At 38.6% G+C, this 18,571-nt stretch overlaps 2 protein-coding genes across 3 annotated transcripts in view; one reads left to right on the forward strand and one right to left on the reverse strand.

Moving 5' to 3' along the window:
- LOC107680237 (cohesin subunit SA-1-like) overlaps window positions 1-15,075 on the forward strand; it is a 41,959-nt gene extending 26,884 nt beyond the window's left edge. Inside the window, exons 9-34 of one of the 2 annotated variants that reach the window (XM_016476040.1) lie at window positions 919-992; window positions 1,074-1,197; window positions 1,289-1,387; window positions 1,467-1,546; window positions 1,631-1,738; window positions 1,885-1,999; window positions 2,158-2,275; window positions 4,432-4,535; window positions 4,647-4,739; window positions 4,826-4,915; window positions 4,988-5,191; window positions 6,134-6,204; window positions 6,312-6,399; window positions 7,175-7,255; window positions 7,503-7,595; window positions 7,692-7,866; window positions 7,972-8,111; window positions 8,545-8,646; window positions 8,763-8,911; window positions 9,005-9,133; window positions 9,825-10,030; window positions 10,158-10,317; window positions 12,378-12,491; window positions 12,571-12,685; window positions 12,784-12,864; window positions 14,054-15,075. In XM_016476040.1, the coding sequence (XP_016331526.1) occupies window positions 919-992; window positions 1,074-1,197; window positions 1,289-1,387; window positions 1,467-1,546; window positions 1,631-1,738; window positions 1,885-1,999; window positions 2,158-2,275; window positions 4,432-4,535; window positions 4,647-4,739; window positions 4,826-4,915; window positions 4,988-5,191; window positions 6,134-6,204; window positions 6,312-6,399; window positions 7,175-7,255; window positions 7,503-7,595; window positions 7,692-7,866; window positions 7,972-8,111; window positions 8,545-8,646; window positions 8,763-8,911; window positions 9,005-9,133; window positions 9,825-10,030; window positions 10,158-10,317; window positions 12,378-12,491; window positions 12,571-12,685; window positions 12,784-12,864; window positions 14,054-14,077 (2,937 nt within the window). In that variant the 3' untranslated portion in view covers window positions 14,078-15,075. Of the gene's footprint in view, window positions 1-918; window positions 993-1,073; window positions 1,198-1,288; window positions 1,388-1,466; window positions 1,547-1,630; window positions 1,739-1,884; window positions 2,000-2,157; window positions 2,276-4,431; window positions 4,536-4,646; window positions 4,740-4,825; window positions 4,916-4,987; window positions 5,192-6,133; window positions 6,205-6,311; window positions 6,400-7,174; window positions 7,256-7,502; window positions 7,596-7,691; window positions 7,867-7,971; window positions 8,112-8,544; window positions 8,647-8,762; window positions 8,912-9,004; window positions 9,134-9,308; window positions 9,515-9,603; window positions 9,747-9,824; window positions 10,031-10,157; window positions 10,318-12,377; window positions 12,492-12,570; window positions 12,686-12,783; window positions 12,865-14,053 lie in introns of those variants that run through there. The other variant, XM_016476039.1, reaches the window with a different exon arrangement.
- A 53-nt stretch (window positions 15,076-15,128) lies between these two features.
- The window catches only part of LOC107680238 (propionyl-CoA carboxylase beta chain, mitochondrial-like), a 6,989-nt gene continuing 3,546 nt past the window's right edge, over window positions 15,129-18,571 (reverse strand). Inside the window, exons 11-15 of the mRNA XM_016476041.1 lie at window positions 17,521-17,628; window positions 17,295-17,395; window positions 17,123-17,221; window positions 15,474-15,573; window positions 15,129-15,337 (exon numbers count right to left, since the gene is read on the reverse strand). Of these exons, the coding sequence (XP_016331527.1) occupies window positions 15,216-15,337; window positions 15,474-15,573; window positions 17,123-17,221; window positions 17,295-17,395; window positions 17,521-17,628 (530 nt within the window). The 3' untranslated portion in view covers window positions 15,129-15,215. The remainder of the gene's footprint in view (window positions 15,338-15,473; window positions 15,574-17,122; window positions 17,222-17,294; window positions 17,396-17,520; window positions 17,629-18,571) is intronic.

An 18,571-nucleotide genomic window follows, 5' to 3' on the forward strand; every position in this document is an offset into this window, starting at 1 on the left:
TATTATTTGCTTAACCACTTTAAAATGGCTTTTTGGTTGGTTTTAGTCAGAAAACGTAAAGAAAACGACATACATACAGCAAGATAATATAATTTCACTTACCTGGCCTATCACTTGAAGCAAACATCCATCCCTTCTTAAAAGTCTGTGTTAAAAGAGAGCTGCCTCCTATATCCAGCTTAGGCTGTTTTCCCTAAATTTGTATATGTACTGTTTGAATGACAGCTTGGTAAATCTGTTGGCAATCAAATATTCAATATCGCTATAAGTACTTGGTACATTATCAGCGCAGCGGCAGACGTTCAAACTAATATCACGTAATTTACGTCTCTGTGATGATTGGTTGATATCAGAAGGGAGGCTAGCCTCCCTTGCGAGGGTTCTTTTCTCAACACTCCTCAGCGCTGAAAGTGAACACTCGATGCTGATTGGCTAATTTTTTTTACCAACGGAGGCACGAGAGCTCAGTGCTCGTTCAGCCTCCCCCTCCCCTTCTCTATCACCTAGCGGTTGTAATTGCATCAGCAGATTCGGCACATTCACGATAGAAAAGCGGCGCTTTCACGTTATGGTATTACAACTGTGAAATTACAAACAAAAAATACACATTCTGAGACATGAACTGAAATGAATAGTGAATTTTATTAACATTAAATCGTCCTCCTCCCATTTTCACCTCAAAATTACGGGGAAGCTGTGCCTCCCCTGACGAGCCGCCACTGAGTGTTTAATAAACCGCTGTTTTACTAAATTCTGCTTCGGTGAAATTCAGTGCAGTCCTGTATCGTGATATGTATCGTATCGTGGCCTATGTATCGTGATACGTATCGTATCGTGACTTTGCTGGTGATACACAGCCCTAGTAAACAGTCGTTATATTGCTGATCATTTACTCATATGAACAAACTTTCTCACCAGCTTCAAGAAAACCAAGATGAAATCGAAAACATGATGAATTCAGTCTTCAAGGGAATCTTTGTTCATCGTTATAGGTGATCAGAGTTGTATGCCTTCACAATAATAGCGTGCATGTAGCTGTGGGTGTCTGGTCTTATCTTCTGTGTGACTGGCAGGGATGCAATTGCTGAAATCAGAGCGATTTGTATAGAGGAGATCGGTGTGTGGATGAAAATGTACAGCGATGCCTTCCTGAATGACAGCTACCTGAAGTATGTGGGCTGGACCTTACACGACCGGGTACGCCATCTCCACATACACCAAAAGCAGCACTTTTGTCCTGGTAATATTTCATTTTCAGTGTATTAATATCAGCATCGTCCATTTCCAGCAAGGTGAAGTGCGCTTGAAGTGTTTGAAAGCCCTACAAAACCTCTACACAAACCGCGAACTGTTTCCAAAACTCGAGCTCTTCACAAACCGTTTCAAGGTAAGAACGCAGTTCAGGAGAGGTATCGCAGTTCTCTGAATGTGTTCTCCATGTTAACGATGATCAAATCTCCTCACAGGATCGTATCGTGTCTATGACGCTGGATAAAGAGTATGATGTGGCTGTGGAGGCCATCAGACTGGTCACGCTGATCCTTCAGTGAGTGAAGCTCAGATGGTATCAGATGCTGAACGTAACTGCAGTCTGGATGCTTTCCTCTATCAATGTTCTTCATTTGTTCAGGGGTAGTGAGGACGCTCTGTCTAATGAGGATTGTGAGAATGTCTATCATCTGGTGTACTCCGCCCACAGGCCTGTGGCAGTGGCTGCTGGGGAGTTTCTACATCGAAAGTGAGCCAGCTAACATCCTTTAAACAACATCCAGTTTTTGAATATTTATCTCTTTGGCTTTTGTCTGATTACTTAATTTTATTACATTTATTTTAATGGTAATTAATTTTCATTCATTTTATTTTCTATTTTCTTTTAATGTGTAGGTTGTTCAGCAGACATGATCCTCAGGCGGAGGAAGCTCTGGCCAAACGCAGGGGCAGGAGCAGCCCAAATGGAAACCTCATCCGCATGCTGGTGCTCTTCTTTCTGGAGAGTGAGGTAACACCACAACTGATGATCAGGTGCTTATAGAGAATTACGATAGGTTAACACAACATTTGTCTCCTGAGGTGGCATTAGAATCCAGCTAGTTTCATATATATTGGTCTGAATCTCTTGTTTGTGTCAGAGCTAACAGTGTGTGTTTGTGTTTACAGCTGCATGAGCATGCTGCCTATCTAGTGGACAGTTTGTGGGAGAGCTCTCAGGAGCTGCTGAAGGACTGGGAGTGCATGACCGAACTGCTGCTGGAGGAGCCAGTGCAGGGCGAGGAGGGTAAGGACACCCTGAGAGGGCTTTCACTGCTGGCCATAGCAGATTATATTAGATAGAAAGCATAAGGGAGACTGGAGCTAGTTTTCACAAAGGTCGAAAACTGTCTGAGTCAAAAATCTAGTAGTTTAAACAGTTGTGCTCTTTCATTAGTTGCTTTGTTCCAAAATTGGTTTATTTAAATGTAGTTGTAAAGCACGGCTCTTTAACTCCAGTCCTAGAGGGCCAGTGTCCTGCTGAGTTAGCTCTAATCACACCAGAATAAGCTAATTAAGGTGTTCAGAATTGCTTGCAAATTATAGACAGATGGGTTAAATTGGGTACTAAAGTATGAAAACAAGCCACGCTACGTTTTTCATGAACTGTATCTTTTTAACTATGCAGTTGCAGTAAATGTTCACTAACTTTTTTGAAGCCATTATTTGAAGGTATGTACTACTTATCAAAAGTCTGGGGTCAGCATGATTTTTTTTTTCTTTTTATAATAATTCTTATTCCTTTCCTAACATTTTTATATAGCGCTTTTCTTGGCACTCAAAGCGCTTTACATAGAAGGGGGGAATCTCCTCAGCCACCACCAGTGTGCAGCATCCACCTGGATGATGCGACGGCAGCCATATTCGGTTGTTAAGTGGTGACGTAAGAAGCGCTGTTTCCTGGTCCAAGCCTCAACTCGCTTCACTTGAGAATACTACCTCAGCAGCCGTTTATGAGCACTGTTTATTCATATTAAACATTTAAGCTAAACGTTTTCAAACTTACAGTCTACATACACTACAGTCTCCATGCTCACAGCGTCCCAAACACAAATAATTTTTATAGTCATTTATTTATATTTATATTTATATTTTCAACATTGATAATAATACGAAATGTTTCTTGAGCAGCAAATCATCATATTAGTGTAATTTCTAAAGGATTGTGTGACAGTGAAGACTGGAGTAATGGCTGCAAAAAATTCAGTTTTTTCATCACAAGAATAAATTACATTTTAAAGTCTATTTAAATAGAAAACAGTTATTTTAAATTGTAGTAATATTTCACAATATTTCTGTTGTTACTGTATTTTTGATCAAACAAATGCAGCCTTGGTGAGAAACTTTCAGACTTTCAAAAACTTCAAAAGTCTGACCAACCCCAAACTTTTGAATGGTGGTGTCAGTACATCAACTGGGGACACCGTCAAAAATCCCTATACAAAATATGACTTTGAAAAATCAGCTCACACACCCTGAGAAATATGGAGTAAAAGGTGCCCCATCTCCTCTATTTTCTCCCCTACCTGTGAGTAGGGGTGTAACGGTACACAGAAGTCACGATTTGGTATGTACCTCGGTTTTGGAGTCACGGTTCGATATGAGTTCGGTACAACAGGAAATGTTTTTTTTTTTTTTTCATTTATTTTGAACAGACAGTAATGCCAGAGATTGTCTTACTATAGGGAGATGAGAGTGTCTGTATTACTTACTATTGGAGAAAGCGTAACGGTCAAATTGGATCACATGTGTTTTAATAACCAATCACATTACAGCCTTGACGTCACTGAATTTCATTCAGAGTTGTGCGACACTCAATCGCCGTTTACGGATACCATAGGGAATAAATGAGAAGTGCCGTAATCTGTATCCCACCTGTTGTAAAAAGTCAGTGACTTCTCTTATAAAACGACATTTTTTTTTGGTGTAAACTCTAAAAATAGTTCAATCCAAAAGTATTGCTCAGTATAAAACATGTTGGAGATTAGCTGATAGGCTGTCGATTCATTAAATGATAAGCTGTTTCTTCTAAAAAGCTGTTTATTCAGTGTAGCGCAGCCTCTCCTCCATTGACATCCATTTAAAAAAAAAAACCGGCCTCTGGTCTCCTTTCCCACGTACTGCCAAAGCGGAAGCGTTAGCATTAGCCGTTATGCTTTTTTGGCTACAGGTTGCAGGCTTGCCTTCTAGTGGCTTTGGTAATGCTACATACATTGCCTATGACTGACTGTATTCGTCGTCTGACTGCATACAGTGATGGTTTGGGACAAATACATATACCGTTACACCCCTACCTATGAGCCATTTTTGGGTGAGAAATCAGTGTCATACATCTACATCTCCTAAATGTATGCATCTGCAACATAAACACATCTCTTTCTCTCTGACTCTGTTTGTCTTCAGTGTTGTTGGACAGGCAGGAGAGTGCTCTGATTGAGCTGACTGTCTGTACTATTCGTCAGGCTGCTGAGGCCCACCCGCCTGTGGGGAGAGGAACTGGGAAAAGGGTACGACCTTTACCTGACAAGCTACAGTATATGGCTAAAAATATCTGCATCATTTTATTATAAAACACATTTTTTTCATTAGTATTTAGTGAAGTCCGTCTTGTTGTGCAGGTTTTGACAGCAAAGGAAAGGAAGATGCAGATCGATGACAAAAACAAATTAACGGAGCACTTCATCATGGCTCTTCCCATGTTACTCTCAAAAGTAGGATGAAAAGTATTCTGTTTTCAAGCTCGCATACATCATAACTGGGTCAGTCATATGCTGATAAACCCGTTTTCCATCCACAGTACCAGACAGATGCAGAGAAAGTAGCCAACCTCCTACAGATCCCGCAGTATTTTGACCTGGACGTGTACAGTGCTGGGAGGATGGAGAAGGTACGCAGTTTCTCCAGCTGGATCTCTTTAAATGCTAAACCTTAGCTGATAGGCTGCATTTGAATGTTCCAGCACTTGGAAGCGTTACTCAAGCAGATCAAGTTTGTGGTGGAGAAGCACACGGACACAGAGGTGCTGGAGGCCTGCAGTAAGACCTACAGCATCCTGTGCAGTGAGGAGTACATCATCATGAACCGTGTGGACATCGCCCATAGTCAGCTCATCGATGAACTAGCGGAACGCTTCAACCACTCGGTGGAGGAGCTGCTGCAGGCGGTGAGGGCTCTGTGGAGGTGACGGACAGATTTAGAGAGATTGTTTGTTAAAGTATCAAATCAATTACAAGAGATATTGAGAAAGCACTTTAACAAAGAGGAGACAGCTTTTTAAAAACAATTAAAGGGATGGTTCACCCCAAAATGACAATTGTTATTATTAAATCAGCCTCATGTCATTTTTTAATAATTGTTTTATAGTGACCACAGCTGTTTCAGCATCATAAAAAATAGTCCATATGAACCCCTTTGCTAAATGAATTCAATAAATGGATCAGTGAATTAATAATTTTTTAAGCTGATTCGTTTCATTCAGCTGATTGATCCAGTTTAGAAATCGGACTGAATGATTCTTTAACAAATTGGACTAATCTGCTTCTCAATTTGAGTTCAACTCGAGTTTCATCTTGTATGGCTCCAGGAGGTATGTGGGAAAAAAATAAAAAATGTGTTAATAATAATAAATAGAATAAATAAATAATTGATTTAAATACAGAATAAAAATTATATGTAATTATAAGTAAATAAATTTAAAAAAATCTAACAGTACAGTACAATAGTGAGTACATATTTCAATAAATAAAAATTTCCCAAATAATATTTTATGTATATTTATAATTAATTTTTCTCATGAACATGAAACATGAAAATACATAGCTGCCATTTGGGGGTCTGTGGCATATAAAAGGTTGAAAACCTTGATATAGAATGCTTTTACTTTTCTCTGTTCTCATTTTTGGTGCTTAACAGCCATGGTCACAGTTTTTGTTTTTGGTTGAACTATCACTTGAACATTTCAGTGCTTACATCTCAGAGCTTCATTCGTTGCTCTCTTTTAAAAACTGAGGCTGTTGAAGTAGAATTTGTGAACAATTATGTATGATTCATAGAATTCTGCAAGGGTCGCTGATCAGACATTTGTGAATGTCTGCCTTATTTACAGGGGGAAGAGGCGGATGATGACGACATCTACAATGTTCTCTCCACTCTTAGGAGACTCACAGCCTTTCACAAGTACGCTGCTGTCTTGTTAAATCACTGTGCAGTGCAAGTTACTTCTGACCACTTTAGTCATTGAGTGCTAATGAACAAGCAATGTGTCTGTCTCTCCTCTCCATCAGTGCTCATGACTTGACCAGATGGGATTTGTTCGGGAACTGCTACAGGTTGCTAAGGACGGGAATTGAGCAGGGCTCTATGCCAGAGCAGGTGCGTCTGTTTCAGATATGAGATGAGGGAATCTCAGGAAGCCTATCAAGAACATGTCCTGGTCACTTTTCAACCCAAAATTAAAGGAACGAAGTAAGAAATTACATTAAGAAGAAGACATAAAAGTACTGAGGACAGTTCTCAGTATTGTGAAGCAGTATTATTTAAATGAATTACACTACTGGTCAGAAGTTTGGTGATATAAAAAATACTGTAAAAACAGTCATATTGTGAAATTGTATTACAATTAATTTTTTATTTGAATATGTAATTTAATATTGAATATATTGAATAGATTTTAATATGTATTGTATATGTAATTTATTCCTGTGATGGCAAAGCAGCCATTACTCCAGTCCTCAGTGTCACATGATTCTTAAGAAATAATTTGAATATACTGATATGCTGCCCAAGAAACATTTCTTTTAATACATTCTGGAAGAATGTTCAGAATGGTTTTATTAGCTGTTTTACAGTATTGAGAATTGAAAATTAAACATTAATTTATACGTTTGGCACAATTTAGTAGCATTTAAAAAGTTAGTATTATACAAAAATATTTCAATCAAAATGCTATGATTGACCAGTCAGAATAAAATATTCCAGACAAACAAAATATCTTGCAACTTTTATTTGATTTTGTACTTGCTTTGTAAACAATTTTGTGAGATTCACCCAGTTATTGGAGATGTTTTCAGGTGACATTGCAACACATTGATTTCATAAGATCATATTATGTCCTGATACTCACTGAGTGTTTCACTATGTTTTGTAGATAGCAGTACAGGCTCTTCAGTGTTCTCATTACTCCATACTATGGCAGCTTGTGAAGATCACAGAGGGAGCTCCATCCAAGGTATGTTAGGCATCTATTTAATGTTTTAACTTCTTATTTAGCAGATTGATTTGATGCAATACAATTTAAAATACACTGCATTACTTCATTATCAGCAGTGATACTGAACCGTTCAGCAACCCCTTCACATTACATTTGTAATCTCATCCTATATTGAATGACTTGGCTGAACAAGCATAAGAGGGGTGTTCATTGACAGATTATTGCAACTTCAAACCAAAAACATAAATATTTTCTTTGATTTCAGGATGATCTCCTAGCACTACGGAGGGTTGTCAAGTCTTTTCTAGCTGTGTGCCAGCAGTGTCTTTCAAACGTCAACACACCGGTTAAAGAGCAGGTGAGCTCCTTCGTTCGTCCTTTCATTCAGGAAAGATGTGCCTGTGCAGTAGTCATTCATGCTACGATTGTTTCACCGTCCCATCTCTTCCTCCAGGCATTCATGCTGCTATGCGACCTGCTGATGATCTTCAGTCACCAGCTCACCACAGGGTCCAGAGAGGGTCTGCAACCTCTGGTCTTCAACCCAGATAGCACCCTACAGAACGAGCTGCTCAACTTCATCCTAGACCATGTGTTTATAGACCAGGATGACGAGAATCAGAGCATGGGTGAGCCTAGAGACAATATTAATGACATTGATCATTTGAGGGAAAAAAAAAAAACGTAAATACTGTTTTGAAGTGTAATTAAAGTGTTTTCATGTTCATTACCAGAGGGTGATGAGGAGGATGAAGCTAACAAGATTGAGGCCTTACACAAGAGGAGAAACCTCCTAGCTGCCTTCAGCAAGCTTATCATTTATGATATAGTAGACATGCCAGCCGCTGCAGACATCTTCAAACACTACATGAAGGTAAGATAAGCAATTATCACCTTACCTGACATGCCCACTGTCATGAAAGAAACTAATCAGATCAGAGATATGTTGTCCAAACTGCATTTGAAATCAGTCAATGTGATTCAAGCACTTAAATTACCAGAAGCTCTGGCGTTATTAAATGCTTCTGGCAAACATCAATGCCTCATAACTATAACCTCATAATGATTAGTTGCCACTGATTAGTTTAACTCTCATTTGCATAAAGTTGAACATTTCTTAGCCTTTTTATGCTCCCACTGCTTGTTCTGCTCCATGTCAATCCCACAATCCCTCACCCAAACATCATCTCGCTCACTCAGTGCCAGTGGACATACATTGTATACTGTACTGCTATCTACAACACAATCTCGGGTAGTTCTTACATATTTATCAAACTGCTGAACTTCTTGTCGTAAACCGTGTGTAGTACTACAACGATTATGGAGACATCATCAAGGAGACTCTAAGTAAGACCAGACAGACGGACAAGATACTGTGTGCCAAGACGCTCATCCTGAGCTTACAGCAGGTGAGATGACAGCCTTCATTATGAGGGATATTCTAGCATAAGATTCACATGATATCTGCATTATCATTTCAGATCTTGATCATTCTACTAATACTGTTATTTTTTCTGTTCTTCAGCTCTTTAATGAGCTGATCCAGGATCAGGGGCCAAACTTAGACAGGACCTCATCTCATGTGAGTGGCATAAAGGAATTGGCCCGTCGCTTTGCCCTCACCTTTGGCTTGGACCAGATCAAGACCAGAGAGGCTGTGGCCACACTGCACAAGTAACTTCTCTTTAATATTTGGATTATATTTATCAAGCACCAAATGGACCTCTTCTTCACTCTACCCATCTCAAATAATTTTGTTGTATTCAGAGATGGCATTGAGTTCGCCTTCAAGTATCAGAATCCTAAAGGACCAGAGTATCCCCCTGCAAATCTGGCCTTCCTGGAGGTTCTCTGTGAATTTTCCTCAAAGCTTCTTCGCCAAGACAAGAAAACAGTGTAAGTTAGTCTGAGGAGCACTTTGATTGCATTGTAATGTATAAAAATGTATATAAATAACGAGGAAAAATATTATATATATAATTGCATTTTTAAGAATTATATTAATAGAATTATATTATTAAATAAAAATAATATGTTCATATCTTTGTGTTCTCCCTTTTGGCTCTCTCAGGCACTCGTATCTGGAGAAGTTCATGACTGAGCAAATGATGGAGAGGCGGGAAGACATCTGGCTGCCGCTCATCTCCTACAGGAACTCTCTGCTGACGGGGGGAGATGAAGATCGCATGTCCATCACCAGCGGCAGCAGCAGCAGCAAAGCTGGATCTATACGGAGCAAGAAGGGCCGTCCAGCCATGCACAAGAAACGCATCGAGGGTGAGGATGCCAGTAGATGTAATCATACTGATATGAGACGGGAGGCCTGTGGGTTGCTTCAGTTGACCGAGATGCCTAAAAGTAAGCAGTCATGGGCTGTTTTGTGTGTGGTGTCGTGGTTCTGCAGAGGAGAGTGTGGAGGGCTCTTGGATGATGAGGAATGACACCCTACAGACTCCCGGAGCCCTGCAGACACCCCAGCTCACCTCCACCGTGCTCCGAGAAAACCCTCGGCAAGCTGCTGAGCACCTCATTATTAAATAAAAATAATATGTTCATATCTTTGTGTTCTCCCTTTTGGCTCTCTCAGGCACTCGTATCTGGAGAAGTTCATGACTGAGCAAATGATGGAGAGGCGGGAAGACATCTGGCTGCCGCTCATCTCCTACAGGAACTCTCTGCTGACGGGTGGAGATGAAGATCGCATGTCCATCACCAGCGGCAGCAGCAGCAGCAAAGCTGGATCCATACGAAGCAAGAAGGGCCGTCCACCACTGCACAAGAAACGCATTGAGGGTGAGGATGCCAGTAGATGTAATCATACTGATATGAGACAGGAGGCCTGTGGGTTGGTTCAGTTGATCGAGATGCCTAAAAGTAAGCAGTCATGGGCTGTTTTGTGTGTGGTGTCGTGGTTCTGCAGAGGAGAGTGTGGAGGGCTCTTGGATGATGAGGAATGACACCCTACAGACTCCCGGAGCCCTGCAGACACCCCAGCTCACCTCCACCGTGCTCCGAGAAAACCCTCGGCAAGCTGCTGAGCACCTCTCCGAGCCCGGCTCTGAATCTGACTATGTTCATAAGTAAGTGGTCAATCTTAAAATACACTAGATAGCCAAAAATTTGTGAATGCTTAAGCAACGTGTCCATTTCTTTTCAAAACCATGAGCACAAGTTAGTCCTCCATTTTGGATATGCAGTGTATATAATGTTGCATTTAATTGTTGTCCAAATATGCCCACTTCCCTACTATATAGTATGCCGAAAACAGTACGCCAAAAGAGTAGCATGTCTGAATTAATAGTATCGGGGAAAAAAAAAAATGCAAGAAGTACCCATACTACTACTACCACTGAGATTTGATTTGATTAACACTTTATTATCCTGTGAAGCCACGGAAGAGGAGTTGGCTGTATAGCAATGCAGCTGATTCTGGTAGGTCATGTGACAGTAGGCGCATTTCCATTACAAATTAGCTCAAAACTTTTGTGATATTTTATAAACTTCAATAAAAAACTATTGCGAAATGGCGCCGTTTCCATTAACTGATGTTATGTGACTTAAACATAATTTTTTCCTCTCGCAATAAGTAATGGCGACGGATTTTGGTAGGTTTACGTATATCGCAGCCACTGCACTAGCCATTATTTTTAATCAAAGGTGACGTAGGTGAGTATCTTTTGTGAAGCAGCACAGAGAACCGCTTCTGAAACGTGCCACGGCGCGGCTGGTATAAACACAAGCATTGACTAGAGTGGCTGCGATCAGCTCCGGTGGCCGTATCGGAGCTGTAATGCGCCGCAGACGTGTGCAGTGTAAATAAGGGGTTATCCAAGCGTTAATGGCAAGGAAAGCCCCTTATACTAGAAAGCGGCCACGTATGAGGTGTTTCTTGGAGGTTATAGTACATTAAAGAATGATCATATGACTTTTTACGTATGCCATGTTTCCATTGCAGTTTTGCGAAATATTCCTTTTTTCGAATTGCCTGAAATACCTCATGCAAGCGTAAAAATGTTTTTGCGATATATGGGCGTTTTTGCGAAAATTGACGCGATTCCATTAGGCATATTTTCAATTCGCACCTTCAATTTGCACAATTTGAAGGGTAATGGAAACGCGCCTAGTGACAACATGGCAGATGTGGTAAATTCATTCATACTACCCATGTTCATACTATATAGAGCACACTTTTTTAACTGTCACAATATAAGTTTTATACCAAATGGGTGTCACGGTACCATAAACATATCTTGCGATACTATACCAGCTGAAGTATCACAATACCATGCAGTATCTACCAAATGAACCAAATTTTCAAAACAGACCAGATAGCTGTTGTTACCAATCAAAATGAAACAACTGTAAAATCACTGTAAAAAACAAAATAAATAAATCTTTGCACTGCTAAAGTAGCACAGAAGCTGCATCTGAAGTAGTCTCAGCCTCAGACGTCACGCCCACGGACCGTTGGCTGAACGTCTGATGCATACGGCACACAAAAGTGGAAACACTTCAGGAGTTTGGAAGTCATCATCAGATTGTTTGAATTATATAGGATATCCTGGAGATGTGAGTGTCGTATTCTTTAACGTTCCGCCTGGAAACAAAGATGCCGTGGTGCCAAACCCCCTCACGAAAGAAGAAAGCCATCGTGTTTACAACTGTGACGATAAGCGCTTATCTGGATCAACTAAATGCTGGATTCTCAAAAGTATGTGAAATATTTCATGTTCGCGGCATAGAATCTTTAAAATACATCCAAGAATTTTACACACCGGTCTGTTATTGTGGTGACATTTCCACGCCCCGAAGCATGACGCTGAAACGAAACGAACTGTGATTGGTTGTTTGACATGTAGGTCAAACGGCCTCATGGGCGGGCCTTGGCCAATGAAAGCTGCCATGCATTCCAGACTTTCAGCCATCAGTCTGAAGGTGTGGCTACACGAAACTACATCTGAAGTGACATTTAGATGAATTTACATTTAAGTTTTTCATCTAATGTTTGTTTTATTTTAATTCAGATTTATTTTAATTAACGAAATATTTAATGGTTTTGGCTTTAGTTTACAGTAACAATACTGGTTGTGTTATGAAGGCTATTATGCGCGTAGTATTGAGTGGTTTTCCTCTCGGTCAGTCCTCAGCTGCAGATGTCCTGGCTTGGCCAGCAGAAGATGGAGGAGGTGAACAGGAAAGAACGCACAGCCATGAACTACATGAAGGCCCGTAGCGGAGGAGTACGACAGACTGTGTATGTGGAGAAAGAAATGTGGGATGTTTCACGTGAGGAACGTGCTGTAGTTAATGCTACTTTGATGTCTCTAATCTAGACGTGGTCTCATGGAGGATGACGCAGAGCCCATCTTTGAGGATGTCATGATGTCGTCGCGAGGTCAGCTGGAAGACATGAGTGAGGAATTCGAGGACACCATGGTCATTGATCTGGTAATCAGATGATTCTAGCAAATAAAAGCATCTCAGAGTACTTATGTAATTAAATATAGAAAGAAATTCCAAATCATATTATCTTATATCCTCTGCAGCCTCCATCCAGGAACAGGCGGGAGAGAGCAGAGCTGAGAACGGACTTCTTTGACTCTGCAGCCATGATTGAGGATGAGTCGGTAAGGCTTTACTCATTGTATAAATATATAATAACACTGCCCTGCATCAAATTTGCTGAATGAAATCCAATACTTGCTTCTTATTAATTTTGCCGTGCTGAGTCCAAAAATAGTGGTCGTTCTGCTCTAGCACATCACACTTTCCCATAAAATATGTGCTTTTTGTAGCATTTTGCCTTCGATATCTGTTTGTAAGGTGAGAACATCTTGTATCATCTTTTAATCGCCAGAAAAACTGTCTGAAAGCTTCCAGTTTATAGCTTTGTTCAATTCTCAGCTGATTTTCACATGTAAATTAATGATTTTGAAGACATTATTTTAGGCCTAATCCTGAATTTAAGATTAGAATTATGGTAAGTGACAGAAGGAAAAGCAGACATGACCCAGCTACGTATGTGGGTGTTTTACTACATCCAAATAATTTATAAACTTGTTCAAATACTTCATTTTAAGGGGTCATGATGCTGCTAAAAAGAACATTATTTTGTGTATTTGGTGTAATGATAACTTCACATTAACGCATTTTACACTCCCTTGCAGGTTGTAAGTTAAATGATACGTTTTGAAAACTTCTTTTTGTCATTAAAACTTCTGAAATTTGACGACTTTTATTATTTTGATAAGTGCATTAAAGCCAATACATATAGTTTGAATATTTGTGTGTGAAAACTGTACGTGATTAACATTTTTATTGATATTTTTAACTCCACTTCAAGCACCACGAGTTTGGCTTTTGTTTGTAACTCTGTTGTCGACAAAAGCAAAGCTTTAAGGTCTCCTCTAACTTTTCTGCCGATTAAAAGCTTTGTGGTTTAACATTTAGAAGCCAAGAAATTAGCACAACCATAAATTTGGATTTCAGTGTTACAGCTGTACTATGATATTATTATATCGCTTTTTATTAAGTATATTATTTTTACAGTAATATTTATTTTAATAGTTTTATTTAGTAATAATAATAATTATTATTATCATTACTATTATTGTGTAGTCATATTAATATATATCACAAAAAAATTGTTTTGCCAAATTGTGCAGCGCTACAAACAAGCACATCAAACCTGGAGCTTTGAAAAAATGGCAATTTCTTAAATTGTGATTTTAATCAGAAAAATCACAGTTAGATATTTCGCCCAAATCATGCAGCCCTAATTATCAACCAATAATCACCTGTCATTTTTTCCCCCAGGGTTTCACTATGCCCATGTTCTGAGGTGCCACAACAGATGGAAAAGGAGTATTTGAAGTGATTAAAGGGCTGAAGAGACATTCATATAAGAGTGGAAGCACTGGTGTCCAGGTTCAGTGATTCTGGAGCAAACCCTCAACCGTCCTCTTTTATCAAATGCCACATCAGAGGAGCTTTTATTCATCCGGAGATTATTTTAACAGATGCAGTCCAATCATGTCACGTATGGTGATTTTTTTTATTTTCTGTCAAACAAGTTCTTTGTCAGCTCATTTGAATCGCACTGGATGGGATTTATATTGTGGTACAAATTTATCATGTAAGAATATACGGTCCTATATGTTCAAGATGTACATATTTGTGTTTATCCATCCTACTATGTATATGCCCTGCATATAAAACAACACTCAGTAGTCATAATTATGGTAAATGACAAAGCAAGGTTAGAAACGTTTGGTCAGTGTTAAAAATGCTGTTAATATTGTCAGAAAGCCAAAAATCTCTGTGACAGTTGTCCTGAAGGGGCATTACACTACATGTTGTGTATTTTGGCTTGCAGAAGCATTTGAATGGTCAGTATTTTCTTTCCAGTAGATTTAGTTTTAATGAGGTGAGGTTTATTTGTGTGAAGCGTCTATACGGCAGGGTTTCCATCAGTTGATCTTGTCTGGGTCAAACAGCAGAGGCTGCTGTGCCATGTGTTGAGTGGGGCTCATTCAAGTACTGCCTCCGTTTTAAGTGCTTTATGGTCCTGTGCTATCAAGAAGTGAAATGTTATACTGTCAACAACATGAGTTTCCCATGATCATCATTATTCCCCCACCCTGAGCCCCGGTCAGTTTTGCTAGTGTACCTGTAAATTGTACATTTCCAATATAAAATGGTTTTCTTTTGTACAACCTAGAAATGATGTACCACTTTCCCTTTTAATGGAAAACTGTTCGAAAACTTTTCTTCAGTGAACTTGTGGAAAACTCACTTTTTCAGAAAAAAAAAATTAAATATGTAATCATGAACCGTGGGAGTGTTTATTGACTTGAGACTGTTTAAATAATGGCATAATGCATATGAGTGGAAATAAGGCACAACGAACCAGGTGGAGAAAACATGATATTCTTTCCAATCTAACCACAGATGTTGCTGTAAAGTGCTGAGAAGAGATTTACAAGGGAATGTTTGCATGTTTTTTCCAGGGGTTGGTCTGTTTCTTGCTGGCAAGCACCTCCAGGTCTCTACAGATCCTCTTGCGTGTGGTCGAGGGCTGAATGATGTCATCCACAAAGCCTGTGAAATACATTCATCATTATTTAGCAATAATACACAAATAGCAGCAGAAGCAAGCACACTTGTACTGCAGTGTGGGGTAAACATGTTGAGCAAGAGCTGTGAAGATGAATGTGTTTCGTGTCTGGTGATGCACCTCTGACAGCAGCGGGGAAGGGATTGGCAAACTTCTCCACATATTCAGCTTCAGCCTCCGCTTGATTCTCCTTTCCTCTGAAGATGATTTGAACAGCACCCTTAAAAAAAAATGAAATTATAGATTAATATGTAGCACATTTAAGAAATATTTTGTAGGGTTCCACACTTTTTGACCAGTCAATTTCAATGATTTGTCCAGTTGTGATCACTGGATGAAAAAAAAAAAAAGATTTCATTCACGAGAAAAGCCAAAGAAATGCATATAAAATTGTATTTGTAATATCCTTGACAAAATGTAGTTATTAACCATAGATTAATCAAAATGTTGAAGAATATACATATACATATTGTGTTCAAAGGTTAAGAGTTATTTTTGAAAAGAGCCTCTCAACAAGGCTACAAAACAGGATTAAAAACAGTCATATTTTGAAATATTACAATTTATTTTATAATGTAATTTATTCCTTTGATATCAAAGCTGAATTTTCAGCATCATTACTCCAGTCTTCAGTGTCACATAATTCTTCAGAAATCATTCTAATTGGGTATATTTGGTGTTCAAGACACATTTCTGATTATTAACAATGAATGTTAAAAACAGCTTTTGATGCTTAATATTTTTGTGGAAACGGTGATACACTATCTGTAGTAAGATAAAAAAATTAAAAAAAGATAAAATTTCTAAGTTTTGTTACAAAGGATGTATTTAAAAAATGTTCTTTCAAAGAAACCTGGAAAAAAAATCCAGGTGTCCACAAAATTATTAAGCAGCACAAATATTTTAAACATGGATTATGATGTTTCTTGAGCACCAAATAATCATATTAGAATGATTTCTGAAAGATCATGTGACACTGGACTGGAGTAATGATGCTGAAAATTCAGCTTTGCCATCACAAGAATATATTATTAAAAATATTAAAATAGAAAACAGTAATGTTGTACAGTTCATTGTTAAACAGTAATGTAATTAAAATGAATGACATCAGTATTTCACAATTTTATTTTATTTTTTTATCAAATAAATGGAGCCTTGGTGAGCGTAGGATGCTTCTTTCAAAAACATTGGAAAATTAGTGTGCATCATTGTTGCTTTAGTGTCACTAATGGACACCCAGCAGAAATATTTATAGTTTGTACTTTAAACAGTCAACATGTGATATGATCTGTGCTATCCACACTCTCAGTCAGCAGCACCTGTTCCTCAACTCAAAGCGTGAGCCTCCAGTGTAGAAATGAAATGAGTAGAAGGGACAGCAGCACAATCACCAAAGAGAGCCAAGCATAGTGATCATTGCTGCAGTGCAAGTGTATATCCGCAGCAGCACTGGACTGAAGCTAGTATGCAGGAGCACTCTGAACACTCACTCCTGTCTGCTACTTATGGTCTTGTGGTTACAAGAATTTCTAAACTCTTTTATTAGGGACTGCTGCAACACATTTGTTTATATGGGATGGGACCAATTTTGATATTTATATTTATTTAGGCCAAAAAATATCCTGAGATTTAAATGCAGCTCAGTGGAGGGGTTTGGCTTAAAGCTCATAAATGCCTTAGAAAGCCCCAGAATTCACGCACACTACACATTTATTATGCAAGTGCATTAGCCATGTACCCGGTTTCAGCACAAAAGTCTTCAGGTTTACCTTTGCACCCATCACAGCGACCTCAGCAGATGGCCAGGCATAGTTGACGTCTCCTCTCAGATGTTTGGAACTCATCACATCATAAGCACCTCCATAAGCCTGGAGACAGAACATGCATTATTCAGCACACAAGACAGAACCATCCCCACACACACATCATTCTGCCTCCTACCTTCCTAGTGATGACAGTGATTTTTGGAACGGTGGCCTCTGCAAAAGCATAGAGCAGTTTGGCTCCGTGTCTGATGATGCCTCCGTACTCTTGAGCTGTGCCTGTGGAAACAGAACGTTCTGTCAGTGTCTTATTTAAAAAGGGAAACACATGCTGGTAATTCAGGATAAAATGAATTAGAAAACACAGCAAAGTTAAGGATAGGATAATGAAAGTTTCTAGACACCTGGCAGGAATCCAGGCACATCCACAAATGTGATGATGGGAATGTTGAAGGCGTCACAGAAACGAACAAAGCGAGCCCCTTTAACGGATGAATTAATGTCCAAACAGCCTAAAAACACAAAAAGATGGGGTACAATTTTTTTTAAATGTTTTTTTAACTTCTACGCCCACCAAGGCTGCATTTATTTTATATATACAGTAAAAACACTAACATTGTGAAAAATTATTACAATTTCAAGTGACTTTTTTCTATTTTAATATTGTAAAATGTCAATCCTGTGATGGCAAATCTGAATTTTCAGTAGCCATTACTCCAGTCTTCAGAAATCCTAATATGCTGATTCGCAAACACGTCTTATTATTATCAATGTTTTAAACAGTTGTGCTGCTTAATTTTTGAAGAAACTGATTTTTTTCAGGATGCTTTGACAAAAAGTTCAAAAGAACATTTATTTAAAAATGTTTTGTATAAAAATATACATCTTTTTCACTTTTGATCCTTGCTGAATAAAACTATTAAAACAACACCACTACCACTTACTGATCTCAAACTTTTGATCGGTAATAATTAGGGATGCACCGATAGGATTTTTTTGGGCCGATACCGATTTTAACAATCACTTATTGGCCGATTCCGATACCGATATTTGTCACTTCCTCTCTTATTTGAAATTTTGGCATCAAAAAATAGATAGTATTTTGATCGTTTTAAATCAGCAACACCTGCATTAAATTATACTAGCAGTTTTATTTCTGCATCATCAAATAATTTCTAATGAACATGGATTGGATCCATTTAACATTCAGCAGGCCTACATAAATACAACAGAACAAAGATACATATTAAATAAACAGTGCTTTTTTAGGTAGGTTTAACAGTTTTCAGGTACAGAAAAAGTAAACAAATGTAAAATAACACTTAACTGTATAAATTAAATACATATTAATCCTTTATTGTAACAGACTTTATTATGAATAATCTTCTAATTTGTTTTTGTATACATTTTAATATTTTTTGTAAGTTTAAATATGTATGAGATCTCCTTTACTAA

The sequence above is a fragment of the Sinocyclocheilus anshuiensis genome, unplaced genomic scaffold (assembly GCF_001515605.1).
Source record: "Sinocyclocheilus anshuiensis isolate Anshui unplaced genomic scaffold, SAMN03320099.WGS_v1.1 scaffold821, whole genome shotgun sequence".
NCBI lineage: Eukaryota > Metazoa > Chordata > Actinopteri > Cypriniformes > Cyprinidae > Sinocyclocheilus > Sinocyclocheilus anshuiensis.